This window comes from Drosophila mauritiana, chromosome 3L, assembly GCF_004382145.1.
Source record: "Drosophila mauritiana strain mau12 chromosome 3L, ASM438214v1, whole genome shotgun sequence".
Lineage (NCBI taxonomy): Eukaryota > Metazoa > Arthropoda > Insecta > Diptera > Drosophilidae > Drosophila > Drosophila mauritiana.
Genome location: NC_046669.1, coordinates 15,282,612 through 15,298,044, shown reverse-complemented (window position 1 = coordinate 15,298,044; position 15,433 = coordinate 15,282,612). Strand labels below are relative to the sequence as shown.

At 40.5% G+C, this 15,433-nt stretch overlaps 5 protein-coding genes across 5 annotated transcripts; 3 read left to right on the top strand and 2 right to left on the bottom strand.

The window, feature by feature from the left end:
- The first annotated feature begins 1,781 nt into the window (after positions 1-1,781).
- LOC117140088 (glycoprotein-N-acetylgalactosamine 3-beta-galactosyltransferase 1) lies at positions 1,782-4,979 on the top strand. The gene is made up of 4 exons (XM_033302844.1): positions 1,782-2,029; positions 4,279-4,384; positions 4,469-4,753; positions 4,819-4,979. The coding sequence occupies exons 1-4, from the start codon at positions 1,797-1,799 to the stop codon at positions 4,954-4,956; spliced, it is 762 nt and encodes a 253-aa protein (XP_033158735.1). The 5' UTR covers positions 1,782-1,796; the 3' UTR covers positions 4,957-4,979.
- A 939-nt stretch (positions 4,980-5,918) lies between these two features.
- Positions 5,919-7,289, top strand: LOC117141254 (glycoprotein-N-acetylgalactosamine 3-beta-galactosyltransferase 1). Its single transcript, XM_033304622.1, has 4 exons — positions 5,919-6,483; positions 6,547-6,643; positions 6,771-7,067; positions 7,128-7,289. The coding sequence occupies exons 1-4, from the start codon at positions 6,083-6,085 to the stop codon at positions 7,287-7,289; spliced, it is 957 nt and encodes a 318-aa protein (XP_033160513.1). The 5' UTR covers positions 5,919-6,082.
- LOC117141253 (polypeptide N-acetylgalactosaminyltransferase 8) lies at positions 7,073-9,824 on the bottom strand. Its single transcript, XM_033304621.1, has 3 exons — positions 9,400-9,824; positions 8,197-8,974; positions 7,073-8,104 (listed from the first exon to the last, which is right to left on the bottom strand). Exons 1-3 carry the CDS (start codon positions 9,744-9,746, stop codon positions 7,457-7,459), a joined length of 1,773 nt encoding a protein of 590 aa, XP_033160512.1. The 5' UTR covers positions 9,747-9,824; the 3' UTR covers positions 7,073-7,456.
- Positions 9,825-10,246: 422 nt separating this feature from the next.
- On the top strand, positions 10,247-12,381 carry LOC117141593 (putative polypeptide N-acetylgalactosaminyltransferase 11). The gene is made up of 3 exons (XM_033305107.1): positions 10,247-10,532; positions 10,587-11,352; positions 11,452-12,381. The coding sequence occupies exons 1-3, from the start codon at positions 10,315-10,317 to the stop codon at positions 12,064-12,066; spliced, it is 1,599 nt and encodes a 532-aa protein (XP_033160998.1). The 5' UTR covers positions 10,247-10,314; the 3' UTR covers positions 12,067-12,381.
- On the bottom strand, positions 12,217-14,015 carry LOC117141592 (putative polypeptide N-acetylgalactosaminyltransferase 12). Its single transcript, XM_033305106.1, has 2 exons — positions 12,927-14,015; positions 12,217-12,867 (listed from the first exon to the last, which is right to left on the bottom strand). The coding sequence occupies exons 1-2, from the start codon at positions 14,013-14,015 to the stop codon at positions 12,265-12,267; spliced, it is 1,692 nt and encodes a 563-aa protein (XP_033160997.1). The 3' UTR covers positions 12,217-12,264.
- Positions 14,016-15,433: the final 1,418 nt, after the last annotated feature.

Sequence of the window (15,433 nt, the reverse complement as noted above, 5' to 3'; positions counted from 1 at the left end):
GCTCATAAAAACCCAACAGGAAAACTCCGCCGAACGAGTTAACTGCGATGCGCTAACTGTTCCTATCTTGGGCGCTTCCATCAGAGGAACATCAAAGTGCAGCAGTGGGGGATCGGATCGGATTGGATTTGGGACTCGGAATGGGATTGAAAAGGCACTGTGAAAAAATGTTGCAAATGTTAACTAAGGTGTTTACCAGAAGAATAAATTATTTAAAAAAAGATACAATACTACTATTAGTTAAAAAATCTATTGGGACTATTTAGATTTTTCTAAAAATACACCAATGTATTTTTTAATTTTAAAATTTATAAAACGAACTACCTTTATATTTTATTTACGTTGATGTATTTTTTTTATTTTTAAATATTGAATATCAAAAATGGTTAGTCCCATGTCTAATCTTATACGATATAAATACAAGCTTCTCATGCAATTTAATTACCATTTTAATAGCAATTTATAAAAAGTATGTTAAGCGAGCAGAAACGTTTTCAAGTTTTTTTCTCCGTGTATAAATGGGATTGGGACGCGGATTGGGAGCTCGCAGCAGCCAGCCACAACGGTTACAGATGCAGATGGAGATGCAGACAAAGATACAGATACATATAAAGTAGGTTGCTGCAGGTTTGTTTTCCTGATAAGCTCGCGCCATGAGATTAGCCTGTTTTCCCTTCATCCTCCATCCAACAACAATTTGTTTTTCTTTTTCCGTCTTTGTCTGTTCTGCGTATTTGGCTGCGGTTTAATTTTATGGGCCAAAGATTTTATTTTGTAACTTAATGTTTGCTTGGCTCGCACGAGATTCGAAGCAGCAGGTTGTTGGATCTTCTTTTATTTTGGTACTCATCTGCTTTCAACGGAAATGCACTAAAACTGAGAGATGATGAAGAGCGGGGGACAGCCATTTACATTTTATAACCCCTTTTCCTATTACACTTTAATCGCAGCCATTTGCAGTGATAAGTATTACTTAAAAGCATTGATCTAGAAGCCATCGAATTACTTGCCAAATCGTATGATAATTTGATTGGTAACCACGGTTACTTCGTTATCTGCACCGCTAACCACACAATTGTCCCCCACCCACCCTGATTGGATTACTAAAATGCAATCAAAGCTCGCCAATCTTATCAAAAATGTTGCTCCCAGTGGCCAACGAATCGTGTAATTATGTTTAATTGGCCCAGCGAATCGAGTTAACACTTTGCGGGCTAAATAAATATTTTAATTAACTATTCAAATTGTAGATGCAATCGCAAAACCATTCACCAATTCTGTTTCACTTAATAAAATTAAAACGACCACAAAATCAAGATTATTTTTTTTCGCCGAAAATTTAAGCCGCCACATGAATGAAGTTCATTTTTTGCGCACTAAAAAATAACGAATCAATGTTTAATTATAGGAACTGCTTAGCCATAGCATTTATCTTCCTATTTTGCAAAAAATCACTTAACCGGAAAGAAAATAGCTTGATAGCTTCCGTCCGTTTTAAAATACCAAGCATGAGTGCACATCGACCACCGAAAATTTAGTGGGTTAAATTCTTTCTGCATACTGATAACTGTCTTATCTAAAATTGAGTTTTCCCTTTCATGTGATCAAACTTTAATAGCAGTCAGTTTAAAGCCATGACTTCACCTAGACGCGTCTATTATGGCCTTTTTCTGGCTTTAATTTTGTTTTTGGTTCTCACTCTCTATATTAATGTTGGCGAAGTTGATAGAACACCTGCCAAAGGTAGTAACAAACACACTTTGGATCCCCTGTACGAAGATATCAGGATTCTCTGCATGATACCCTATAATTATAATAGCCCAGACACTGCCAAATACGTGAAACGCACCTGGGGAAAACACTGCAATGTTTTGCTATTTGTGAGTGGGGATATCGATGGCGAGTTGGAACCCTATGTGCCCGTGATTAATTCCACGGATACGTGGACATTGGTCCAACAGGGGCTAATGCAGGCCTATCTGTTCAATGGCGACAAAATCGATTGGTTCCTCAGAGTCGAGCCCTCTAGGTAAGACCCCGTATTTATTGTTCACCAGATCATAACATAATTTGAATCGTTCGACGCAGTCATAAATTGCCGAAGAGCTCTATTATCGTTTTTTTTTATCACTAGAATATTGTTATGATATTCTAAGCGCACAACTGCCAGTACACCGAAAAAGATTTTAAGATTGCATTTATAAGGAATATACCTTAATAAAGTTTTTCATCAAATATAGTTCTTAAATCTAAAGCAGAAACTAATGCCTCTGAACTTAACGACAATTGGTTTTTATTTTTTGAAAGTGTTTTATCTATATCTATTTTTAGGTTTAAAGCACGCTTTTAGTTAGCTAAGAATGCAAATTAAATTACAGATAACCAATGAATTTTTACATTGTATACAATCTTACCGCTGTTGTTATTTTTTTCCGTGGCTCCTTATTCATTCTTGTTGTTTATTTTTATGAGCGTTGAGTTCGGTGGCCGCCTCACTCAACATATTTTGACTTCTTTCATTGATAAAGTTATCAGTCAGCCTTCGGCAGTATTTGTTTGTGCTCGCTCGAGTTTGAGTTTGGGTTTCGATTGTTGTTCGCTGGATGTTCCCGTTTACGTTAAGGTCTACATCCCGTTTTGCTGTGCCGGTTCCGTTCTATTCACTCCATTGTAGATCGATTTTTCCTCGGCTTCCTTTTGTGGTTTGGCCCACGTAGAGTTTCCTTTATCTGGAGGAGCTGGGGGAGAGATGTGCCAAGGAAGTGCGAGTATCTATAGGCGGTAGTTTATCTGTCTTTTGTAGGGGACACACAATGCACTACCCCATCCCCGGTTCCCCATTTTTCCACTGTGTATATGTCGCTTGATTGCTCTCCGGGGAGGTTTGCCTTCATAATTGGTACAAATTTCAGTTCGAAGTTGGAAAAGAATATTTTCCCATGGATTTTCATTCACGGTGCGGAATGCCATTAGCATAGTTTGCCTCAGATTATGCTGATAAGGCACAAATGAATTTCTATTCAGAGCGAGTGATCGCAACCCTATCCCAATGTATTCCCCATTCAATTCGAATTTGTGAAAATAAAATGCACTCTATAAACTAGACATTTATACAGACAGGTTCAATATGTCATTCCATTTCACAGGCATTGATTAGTTTAAATATATTTGCAATTGGCGCTATCAATTTATTTGATATTTTGCGCACTTTTCAAAATGCAATTCAATTAATCCCTGTTTACATTCAAATGCCAAGTTAATGGTCATATAAGTGCTAGAAGTTTCAATATGCCCTGCTCGTAAATGTTATTGATTAGAGCGCATTATCAATAGTTTTTTTTTTTAATATTGGGAAAAATGCGTGCCAAGGGGGTCAATTAAGTGTGCCGGAGTGCTGTCGATTGAAATAGTATTTTCCTAATTTATGCCGTCATACATAATTGGAAATTTATTGGATGTGTGATGTCAACACCAGCCGTAGAATATTACAAAATCAATTGAATTAGGATTGGATTATTTATACCGCGCTTAATCGTCTCTAAAATGACTTGATAACCTAACTTGGCGTCAACTTCGTGTGGTGGTCGTTGACTGGCAATTAAAAGTTTATGTCTTTAGCAAGAGTCATTAATTTTGGTAGTTTTATTAGCCGGTTCTGCATTGGACAAAGAATACGATATTCAATGACGGCTTCTTCTGTTTCATCAGCGTAATTAGTCTGATGGGAAAACAATGCGAAATTGAAACATTGTGATCGAGACCCTTAACGATTATACCCATCCCATATCAAAGTATACAGCACCTTACCTCATCGACATTACCAACAATTACTTATGTCTCGGTCCGGTTGTTTGGCAAATATTCAACGCCGTGTTTATGATTTTCTACGTTTATTTTCGCTTATATTCTTTATTTTTGTAGATTTTAGCCATCGTTGTTTGCGCCGCACATTTGCGGCTTGAACTTGGACTTTGTTTGCTTTGCGTGTCCACGATTCATTCAAAAACGGATCTTGCCATGTTGTTGACACGGTTTTTCTAAATGGCAATTGTTTGCTTGTCGCTCTATCCGCACTCAATTTTTTCGAATATTCATAAGACTCACACAACTAACAATTTGGCTATTCGTACATATTTGCATTGCGGCTTTGTATGCACAGCAGATCAGTGATGGATTTTATAGATATGCACGATTTTGCGACGTGAATAAAGAATGAGAATTTGTTAGGTGGCCACAAAGGAAATTTTCGACTGAAGTCTAAGTGTTTTCCAATTTCAGTTTTGTAGTTGTGGAGAATCTCCGGTATATGATACACAAAAGAAAATATCAACCCAGTCAACCGATATATTTTGGCTACGAGCTCGAGAATATTGTTACACATGAGGTAAGTTTTATTTTAAGGGGAATTTAAAGTATATTTTAATATTTGGCACTATTTTTCGCAAACATGTTTTATTGCGGGCTTTAGTCCTTTGTCCACCATCATAGTGGGTATGTTATAAGTCGCGAGGCCTTAAAAAGATATACGCTGGCATCGAAGGATCCTCAGAACAAGGAGTGCACTCATTGGGAGGGATATGTTGAGGGTCTGGATATACATCGGTGTTTGAGTTATGCTAATGTAACGGTAGCAGAAAGTCGGGACGAATTTGAGCACGAGACATTCCTGCCCGTTACAATGGATTACCAGTTCTTAGATGGCTATGATACTATACCCTGGCTGCGCAAATTGTCTTATCACAAACGAACAGAGGTAATACTATATTACTATGTTTGATAAAGTTCGATATGTAATATTTCCTTTTATCACCTTTTTAGAAAACAGTTCCCATATCCAGCCGCGCCATTTGTTTTCTGGTAGAATATCCGCCAGAAATGTACGATTACTACTATTTTGTTTATCGAATGAATATCTTTGGCAACCCCGTCCCAAACTCCATAGACTTTAGGCCGTAATAAAAGACTCACCTCTGGCAGCTGTCGACGAACTTCCTTCCTGATGTTTCAATTACTGAAGGGCTGAGAGGGCCTTGGTTACTTCCTAGTAAATCCATGCAATCCCGAGTAACCCACATATCATGTCCATCACATAACTCATCTCACATGTGGGAAAAAGGGGGAGGATAAACGTGTTCATCAATGAATCTGTCGTCTGGCCTGGAGTCTCATTTTCCCAATGCCCTTTGTCTGTGCAAAATTACTTCCGTTTTTCTTCGATTTTCGGTTTTCTTTTTTTTTTTGCCCAACTGCAAAGTGTCATTGTTACATCATGTCTGTGGGAAAGGAGATATCCGCATGAATGCAATATTGCACTTTTCCCTGCTTCCTGTAACCTTAATCATGTGTAGGCCTTTTGTTTACCTGTTAGATGAAAACTTGGCTCATCTGGAAACTTGAGCACGTAAACTGAGACATTAATATCCCACATAAGCAGAATATCGCTTACCTCGCACAGGTACCATATTTTTGGTTTGACAGTTTCACATGAAACCCGTACAAGTTGCTCTCACATGTGATTATCGAAATCTATACAAACATTTGTGGGTCTTTTGTTTTCGCAACAAAAGAGATAGGCGATTGAATAATATTTTGTTATTTTGGGATGTCTAAAAATATATACGAGTATCTATGCAAATCTAGAAACGTGTTTAAATCGTGTAAATAGTTGTAGTTTCGGATTCCACGAAGTTTGTTGAAATACGAGAAACATGACCGCCAGATGTGGGGGCCCAGTAATCGATACTCCACTTAAAGTTTGTGTAGTCTACGCAACACTTTATGAACTGACCAAACCCTTCCGGATGTAGCGACCCACTCGCCCCTTCACTTTCAACTGCAAAGTTTTGCATCAACTTGAAAGCCATTATCATCAATGAAAGACGATGGCAAAGCGTCTTCGATGCCCGAGTCGTCAGGTGGGTTAATAATTCTAATTGAAAAAGGCAATTTGTATGCGGCGGGCAAAGGGAGACCAAAGGCAGCTCCGACAGACAAAAGCACTCAATATAATTAAATTGTCGACGGACCACCCAGCGCCAATAGTTCCACCACCTGAACCGCCGATTGCAGTAATCGTTTAGAAATGCCACGACTGTTCAGTACACGGCGCCTCTTCCTGGGCGGAAAGAATGCAATTTATCTGCTTATCCTGGGCACTATGTTCTATACGCTAATGTTGCACCTGCCAGGGAACTCGAAACCTCGAGAAGTCGTCGAAAGCTATGGTCCGCCGCCCTCTAGGATTTTTTGCATTATCTCAACCTATGCATATCGCCACGAAAATGCCGCAATTCACATCCATCGGACTTGGGTCAGGCACTGCGATCACTATCTTTTCGTCAGCGATGACATTAATCACTACTTGGAACCGGCGGTATTTATGCATATGAATGACAAATGGCACCGAATGAGAGCCTATCTGGAGTACGTCTACAAGTATCACTTCCATCAGGGGGACTGGTTCCTCTACTGCAACGACGATAAGTAATAATGGCGAATTTTTTATGAAAAACTAATACTCTGAGTGCTAATTAATTGGCTTTTCAGTTTTGTAGTCGTGGAAAATCTTCGTCACATGTTAAAGACATATAGTCCCAAAGAGCTCATCTATTTTGGATGCAAGCTGCGAACACCCAATGGTCTGGTGAGTTAGTTTCTTATTTTATTTCCTAACTTATAAACTCTAAATAATTACTTAACTTTAATAAATCGGCCAGTTTGAAGTTTCACTTTTATAACCCTGCTTACATATATTTTAATTTAATTTATAGGTATTTATGCTAGAAGGTTCCGGGATTGTCTTCAGTGCAGCTGCTCTTAAGCGATTTGCACTCATGGCCCTGACCAACGAAAGTATTTGCAGTTCGGAGACAAAAGGAAATGATTTCACTAAGGAACTGGGTCGATGTCTTACAAATGTCAATGTGATAGCCGGGGATAGTCGCGATGAGTTTCAGAGACATCGATTCCTGCCTTTCGAAGCGGATTTGCATTTGGGATCAGCTATGAATGAATCCTTAGAACACCACAAGTATTTTCTGGATCATTCATACTATCCAGTTAAAGATGTGAGTTAACGCCTTCATTAGTTCATTAATTTTTTTATTTTTTTGCCGGATTCATTTCAGATGAACTTGCCGGTCTCTTTGCATTCAATATGCTTTCATGTTCAGTATATTCTCAACATTTATGATCTGTACTACTTTGCATATAAAACTAGTGTTTTTGGAGTGCCGCTCAACTTGGGCTTTGAAAATGAAAGGATGGGACTTGAAAATAAAACTGCATGATGCGGTCTTTAAAATGTAATTAAGACAAATATTCTTAAGTTATTCCAGTTATTGTAGAAATATACGCTTACATGCTCTCTCCTAAATAACAAAATATAAGTAGTATATATTTACAAATAATATTCGGCAGTTATGGACATAGCTTTCGAAAATGCCGTAAAATTCTCCTATTGTGTCTTAACATTATCCCAAAAATGTTGCAGTCTTTGGCTATTCAGATAACCGAATTTCCACTGTTGCTTATGGTTCTTCGGATCACAGACACTCGAAGTAACCGCATTTAATTCCGGCTGGGCCTCCAGGCAATGTCTGGAGTTCTGCTGCTGGCCGGAGATCACCTGATGGGTCTTGGAGTCGAAGGACCAGAACTGGTTTCCACTCTGACCATGGCATTGGTATATATGAACATTCACTCCGTGATTGCGCACCTCCAAGCAGTAGAATCCAGAACGCAACTCCCTATGATTAGTTAGGCTCCAATACTGCTCTGGACTTGGGAATACGTGGTCCGAACTACAAGGAGCTAATTTGGGTTGACCATGACTAGGATCTTTGCGATCCAGGCAGAGTTTCGGTGATGCTATACTTTGTAATACTCCCGAAGCGTATTCTGCGGGATCTAATACGGGATACAGATTGAGGAAATCCGTTGCGAGGTTATCCAAAAACCACTTGAAAGGCTTGCAATGGAGGCGGTTCTTAAGGGCTCGTTGCTCGGCGAGATTGCCCACCGGAATCACTGTTAAATGTGGCATGTTGGCAAATAACTTGTCCTTGTATTCATCTAACCAAATCTCAGCCACTCGGCGGTAGTTCTAAAAAAAAGTTTAGTTGTACGCAAACCATTATTTTACATTGAAACTATTTTATATAATTTATTATGGTACTGAACATAAACGGAACTCACCCTTGAAATTAATTTCTTCTCGCTATTTTTATCCTTATTGGTATAGCGAACTTGGAAATTTCCGTCTCTAAAGAGATGACCAACCCTAGAGCAGGGGACTTCTAGGATCTGTCCTCCGCACAACCATAGCTTAAGACTCAGCTCGAACTGCTCGGCTCCCCAGATCTTCAAGCCCTTGTCGTAGCCACCGAGCTCGGAGAACCACTCACGTCCAATAGCAAAGAGACCACCATTCATTATGGGATTCTTATGCGGAGCCGGCATGGCTACCGCCTCCTCCTTGAGAAGTGGAAGCTGAATATAGTTAAATTCCCAGTTAAAGAAGCCCCTCGACGGCTTGCCTCTTCTGTAGGCAAAGTTATCAAAGTCAATGGTGTCTATAATAGGAGTAGTGCAGGTCCTGTTGTCCTCCAAAATGGGAGCAATGAGCGGCTCCAGCCAGCCTTTGGTGACCTCCACGTGGGAGTCTAGGAAGACCAGGACATCGGCCAGGGCCAGTTCCGCGCCCACGACTCTCGCATGCATCAGACCCACCTGGGTTGTGATCCTGCGGTGCTGCACCATATTTAGGAACTTGATCTTAATGAAGTCGTTGAGCTTCTCGTCCACTTGGGTGCTCCCGTCGTCCACCAGGATAACCTCTCGGAGCAGCTGGATCGGAGTCCGGCTCCTCAAGCTGCTAAGCGTTCGCAGCAGCACGCTCGCCTCCTCATTGTGATACGTTATCACCACACTGACCGACGGGAGCTTTTCCAGCGGGTACTTGAGCTTTTTGCAGCTGTGGAAAGATCACAAAATTCAGAGAGTCTTATCATATTAACAGTGATGACTAGTTAGCTATGTATAAAAGTACAAAAGTACTTTAAATAATAAGTAATATAAATAATATATTAATAATAATGTATCCTCTTAATATTTTAAATATGACTAAAGAAAATATTAGCTATTTTTATAAATATACTAAGATATAAAGTGTTTCCAGTTATAACAATCGTTTCTAATATGATAAAAGATTTAATTGCTAGTAAATTTATGAATCTGAAATTAGCATTAACTAGACTATTTCAGCGCAAACATCAATGAAATGTGTTTGTTTGAGAAATGTCTCTTTAAAGCACCGACAGTACTGAATCGTATGCCACTCTTATAATGCTATTGATTTGCGCTCTGCAAGCTCTTAAAGCTCATTCTCTCGCCACTCACCTGCGATGTCGCATGTCGTAGAGCGATCGCTCAGGTGAGATGCGCTTGGAGAGCCAAGCATTGTAACCCGTTTCCCGCTGACTTTTGGCGATGGCCTCCAGCTGCTCCTCAGTCCAATTACCCCGCGCCGGGCGACCCAATGCTCCCAGATCCGGGATGACCTCCGACTCGAAGACCGCCTGCAGATCCCTTATGTCACGCTCCAAACGAGAAGTGGTTGAAGTTGCACTTTCATCACGCTCCCGCTCCAATTTCAGGGTATATAGATAGTAGATAATACTGCCGATGGCCATCAGCAGTAGCAGCGGCAACACCTTCTTCTTGTGCCTCCAAATGTCCAGGCACATCGTATCACAGAAACAAACACAGCCCTCCGGAACGGACAGTAAACTTTCGGCTTAAACCGCACAGCGTTTTGGCCAAGACTGAAGCTGGCCAACTGAGAGCATGACGAGAGCGGTCTTGGTCTTCCACACCAGTAATCCCATCTTATACGCTGAGAAAGTTTTCGATTCGGTGGCTCAATGAGCAGATCAGGGGCGGGCATATTGAAATTTCTGAAGGCCATTGGGTAGGTTTCAGACGGTTTGCCATTAAAGCTAACGACGAATGACTTTAATAAATCCTATCTTACTGGATGGAAGATATCTTACAAGGTACCAATTGATTTTATAAACATAATTAGTTATGTTAGCGCAAATTAATATGAAAAGTGTTGGGTATCCGATAGTCTTTACTCCTCTAAATACACTATCGAATGAATTTGTTCCATCCAAACCGAATTAACGAAGGCCTTTAATAGTTATTTTAAATATTTATTTCAGTCTAATTTTAATCATAATGAGATCACTACTATTTGGTACACCCTGTAGCTGTGCGATTTTCATTTTAGTATATTGTATAATTACTCTATTTATGTGGTTTTTGTATACAGATAACTTGTCAAACCTCATAGTTGACTTTGAATACTTATCAATAAAAAATCTTGGCGAACTTGGAAAAGAAGCGCATTTGCAAATGACAGAAACTGATTTAGTTGATGCTGAACTACAGAATGAGAAATATCAATACAATGCCTGGCTATCAGAAAGAATTCCGCTGAAAAGAGCTCTAGAAGACTATAGGGATCCACAGTAAGTACACTAAGCAAACCAATTTAATTACATGTACTAAATACTTTTTTAAAGATGCCTCAGATTCAACTATAGTTCAGAAAAAAGGGTTACTGTTAGCATAGTTATAGCCATCCAACAGGAGCATCCTCACACTCTGCTGAGAACCATCTACAGCGTTATTACGCAAACATCACCCCATTTACTGAAGGAAATAGTACTGGTTCATGATGGGCATCCCGATATTGATCTTATCCGGCACATTCATCATAAATTTCCCATAGTTATTCAGCTGGATATGGAATCTTTGATGGGAATTATTCAAGCACGTTTGACTGGAGCTAGTATAGCGACTGGAGATATTCTCGTATTTCTCAATGGCCACATGGAGGTCACAAGGGGTTGGCTTCCTCCTCTACTTGAACCCATACTGTTGAACAACCAGACTGTCACCGAGCCTATTGTAGATGCCATATCTAAAGAATCGTTTGCCTACCAGAAGCGGGTGGAACCTCAGCAAATGGCCTTCGATTGGCAGTTGGATCACATTTTTCTGCCCCTGGATCAGCACTCGTGGAATAGTCTTCCCAAGCCATACCCATCCCCTCAACTGGAGGGTCGTGTATTTGCCATTGATCGCAAGTGGTTCTGGCATCTTGGGGGATGGGATGAAGGACTCCGGGACTACGGAGGCGATGCTCTGGAACTCAGCCTCAAGGTGTGGCAGTGTGGAGGTCTCATCCTCGCTGTTCCCTGTTCACGAGTAGGAATAATCTATAAACGCGATGAGCTTGAGGCCCAGATGGCACCAAACAGAAATCCCAGCTTACAAGTCCAAAAGGTTGGTTAATATCACAAAATTATAGCCGAAACAATTCACATATTTCCTTAAAATTTCATATGTTATTAATTTCTTTTCCGGGTTTTAATTACTTTGCAGAACTTTAAGCGTGTTGTAGATGTCTGGTTTGACGAGTTTAAGCTGCACTTTTATCGATACAATCCCAAGTTGAGAAACCTTACTGCAGAATCGCTGGACAAGCCGCGGGACTTACGACGCCGACTGAACTGCAAATCCTTCGGATGGTATAGAAGCCAAGTGGCGCCGCAAATCAGGAACCACATTCTTCATGCTGGTCTTACCAACTATGCGATAGGTAAAATAATGCCCTTTGTGGCGCCACATTTTTGCTTATCGATCAAGGGAGGATTTCCTGTCATAAGGAAATGCCTCCAAACCAATTTCGAGGACTGGACACTGACGTCTCGCTGTCAACTGAAACATGGTAACATGTGCCTGTATGTGGACTATATAAATAATGTGCGGGCTACGAAATGCACTAAAAAATTGACGAAAAATCCATGGCACTATAATTACCAGCACAGCTCATTTGTGAGCAACGGAAACAAATGTCTACAAATTGATGTCAATAAAATTGGACTCATTTTAAGTGCTTGCGACTCTCAAGTGACGGAACAACGATGGATGATCACTAATGTGCAGGAATTCAAACAAGACAGCAACAGGCATGTTTGCTTAAGTGTAAGCCACTAAACTTATGGAATTCTTAAACTCTAGTTTTGATTTTACAAAAGCCAAATGGGTTTATTCCTTTAAAGCTACAACTAATGTTTAAGAATTATGAACCAATTCCGAAAATCTTATAAATATATCTTGAACTTCAGATACTTTAGAGACTGCGGACCTTACAGCTATCATAAGCCTTAACTCTATAGTTCTTTGATATAAAATCTATACTAAAGTATTTGCTGATTGCATTACACTAAGATTAATATTATCGAGAATCCACCTTTGTTTTTCGTTCGCGGAGTTGCAAATAGCCAGAAAAATATTAAGTTCATCCGCAAATTCCAGACACTTTGTATTGCTCATTAGTTGATTGCTTACCAAATCATAATGCCAACTTTGCCGACCTCCTAGGCTGTGGCACAAGTTGTATCCCAACCTCAAATTGGGATGCACTTCTGCACAAATATCACCAGCCACGCGTAGATCTTTGACATAGGTTAGTGTCCAGTTTTGATGAGAATTATTTGTACTGCAGCGTTCTACAAATAAATGCTGACTTTTTGCACTGATGGTCAAACACTTTTTGGGAAATCCAAGGGTTTTAACATGTCCTGAGGCATAATCCGTTCGATTTAGGGCCGTAACGTGTCTAAGACCTGGTGTTAAATCATTTATAAACTCCTTAAACGACTGACATTCGTTTTGCTTATATAGTTTTCGCGGTTCATTGAGATCCCCCTCGGAGATATTCAGGAGATGCGGCTGGTATTTATAAATGGTCGATTTTAGATCTCCTGTCCACACTTCTATAATGCGTTTGAGGTTCTGGAAAAATTATATATATAAAAACAGCAGAATTTCATTTTTGTTTCCTTTGTACATACCCTTGATTTTTGTTCACCCATTTCATGGAGATCTCCATATCGCTTTAGGTAGTCCCCATCCTTGGGCTGCAAGTGGCCAACTCGAGAGCAGGGAACTTGAACTATTCGACCACCAGTACACCATACTTTGAAGCTTAGTTCCAGCTCAGCAGCACCGAATCCCCGAAGATTCTTATCGAAGTTCGAGATGTCCTGGAACCAGAGAGCTGGAATGGCAAAAACGGAAGTCCTTACGGCAGCCACTTCGTAGGGCCAAGGAAGGTGCGACCTCCTCGCTCTAGATAAAGGCACTTCCCTACGAGTTAAGCTCCAATCGTACATTCCTCGTCTTTCTATAGACCGTCTGTAGGCCAAAGTCTGCTCGTCCAGATTATCAAGTATAGGAGTGGCCAGGGTATAACTTTGCTCTGCAATGGTATCAAGTAGTGGGGATAACCAGCCATTTGTAAACTCCACTTGTGCATCCACGAACACCAAGTTTTCGGCCTTGGCTTCGGAGGCAGCCAAAATGCGAGCCTTGATTAAGCCCACCTGTTCAGGCAGGTGAAGAATCCTCGCATTTGGATGAATATACCTGTGCACATAGTTGTCGAAGAAGACGAGCGATACTTTATCTTTCCAAAAGTCCTTATCACTGTTATCGTTCAGCAGAATAAGCTCGATATATAGGTATTTCGGAGTCCGTTCCACCAAACTATGTAATGTCCTTAAAAGTACTACGAGTTGTTCGTTTCGGAATATCATAATAATACTGGCAGATTTCATCTCATCAGAATCTTCATCGTCTTCAATCTTCTGGCATCGTGGATCTCGTAAGTCTGGCAAAGAACGCCTTAGAGGAATTCTCTCCGCCAGCCAAGAGTTATATAAGTAATACCGCCAACCCTGCGTATACGCATCGATTTCCCAAGATGGAACACTTAAATAAGAGGCAGATCCATTTTCGCCCAATCCCGGATGAGAAAGTGGTCCCATCAGGCCATCCCAACTGCTCAGATCTCTGTGCAGCAGCAGGAGTACAATAAATATCCACAGGGGTAAAACAATGTATTTAAAACAGTAATTTAAAACTGACGCGATATCTTCCATGTCTATGAAACAACTGATTACTTAATTGGCGAAACGGCAAACATATTCTTAAATAATACTTGCTTATTTTAAAGCGTAACATATTAGTTGAATGTGGAACACTTATACGAGAATGAAGTTATCGTTTTTACCACTAGAAATATCACAATCTTATTAATATTCAATTTTAAAAATCATAATTCACTTAAGATCTAGATATTTTAACCCTTTAAGGTAAATCCACTAAATATTTGAAAGGATAAGATTATGGTGGTCCAAACTATTTTCTGTTAATCAAAATACCATATTGAGCCATGGAAGTTTGTTAGAACTTCGACCAAATACTTTTTGTATAAAATAAGACTCCTTGTTTTTTGGGTTTTTCTAACTGTGTATACTCAGAAAAAAATAATTTAGAAAATATTTTTCAAGCAAAAAATTCCAAATTATTAAAGATAAATATATTATATTTCCGAAGCCCGGTACTTTCTCCACCCATTATTTATCCCATCAAACCGCAGCCACTACAGAGTTCCCACACCCCACACATGTCACATACGTGCGCATTATGCATCCATCATTACTCATGCCATAAACGGAATCCACTTAATCTCGCAACGAAACATCCAAACATTTATTAAAGACATCGCACGTTGAGGGTTGCCAGCGCCGGAGGTCCCATTCCCCCGAATCTTCAAGATATTCAGGCAAAAACTGCAACAAAAGGTACAATTTATAGTTCGACACCCTTGCCGGCTAAGTCCAACCCCCAAGATTTTTTGGGGGGGTAGCGCACGCCAAGGACATTGGGTGGGTGGTTCGAAAATGAAATTGCTGCCGCCCCAAAATTTGGCAAAGACCTTGAAAAAAATACCCAAGGAACAAAGAGAAGGGGAGCTGCTTTGTGGGGACGAGGGGCTGTTTGGGCTGGAGGTGAGTGATAGAACTTTAAGCTCAAACGCCCGGCCGTATGCAATGAATATTTACGACTAGGTCCTCTGAGGATTACATTGTCGGGCTTTTGGGCCTGGGGCTTTATGCAATTGTGCGCAAGTAAAAATCTAATTTATCCACCCACCACCCAGCCGGCGTTTTGTTTGACAATTGCCTGAAATGATGGCAATGCATTGGCATGAGTTCTACGCTCTGCCGGCACGTAATTCTTCCGGTCCTTCGATCTTCCGGGGGAATTCCCCCACAAAGCAGGCTGGAAAAATCGCTTCGCTTACGCATATCAATGCACCCTTTTTCGGACTACCAAAGTCCGTGGATTTGGGGTGGCTCTGCAGAGTTCCATGGGGTGGGTGGCTGCCGGGTGGGTGGTGGTTTGGTGGCTCAGTGGTTTAAAGGTCCCAATCCTCATCATAACACCACATGTTCCGAAATTCAGCGGCGACGTGGCGTCTACTTCATGTAGATTTCTATCTATTCTATTGTCT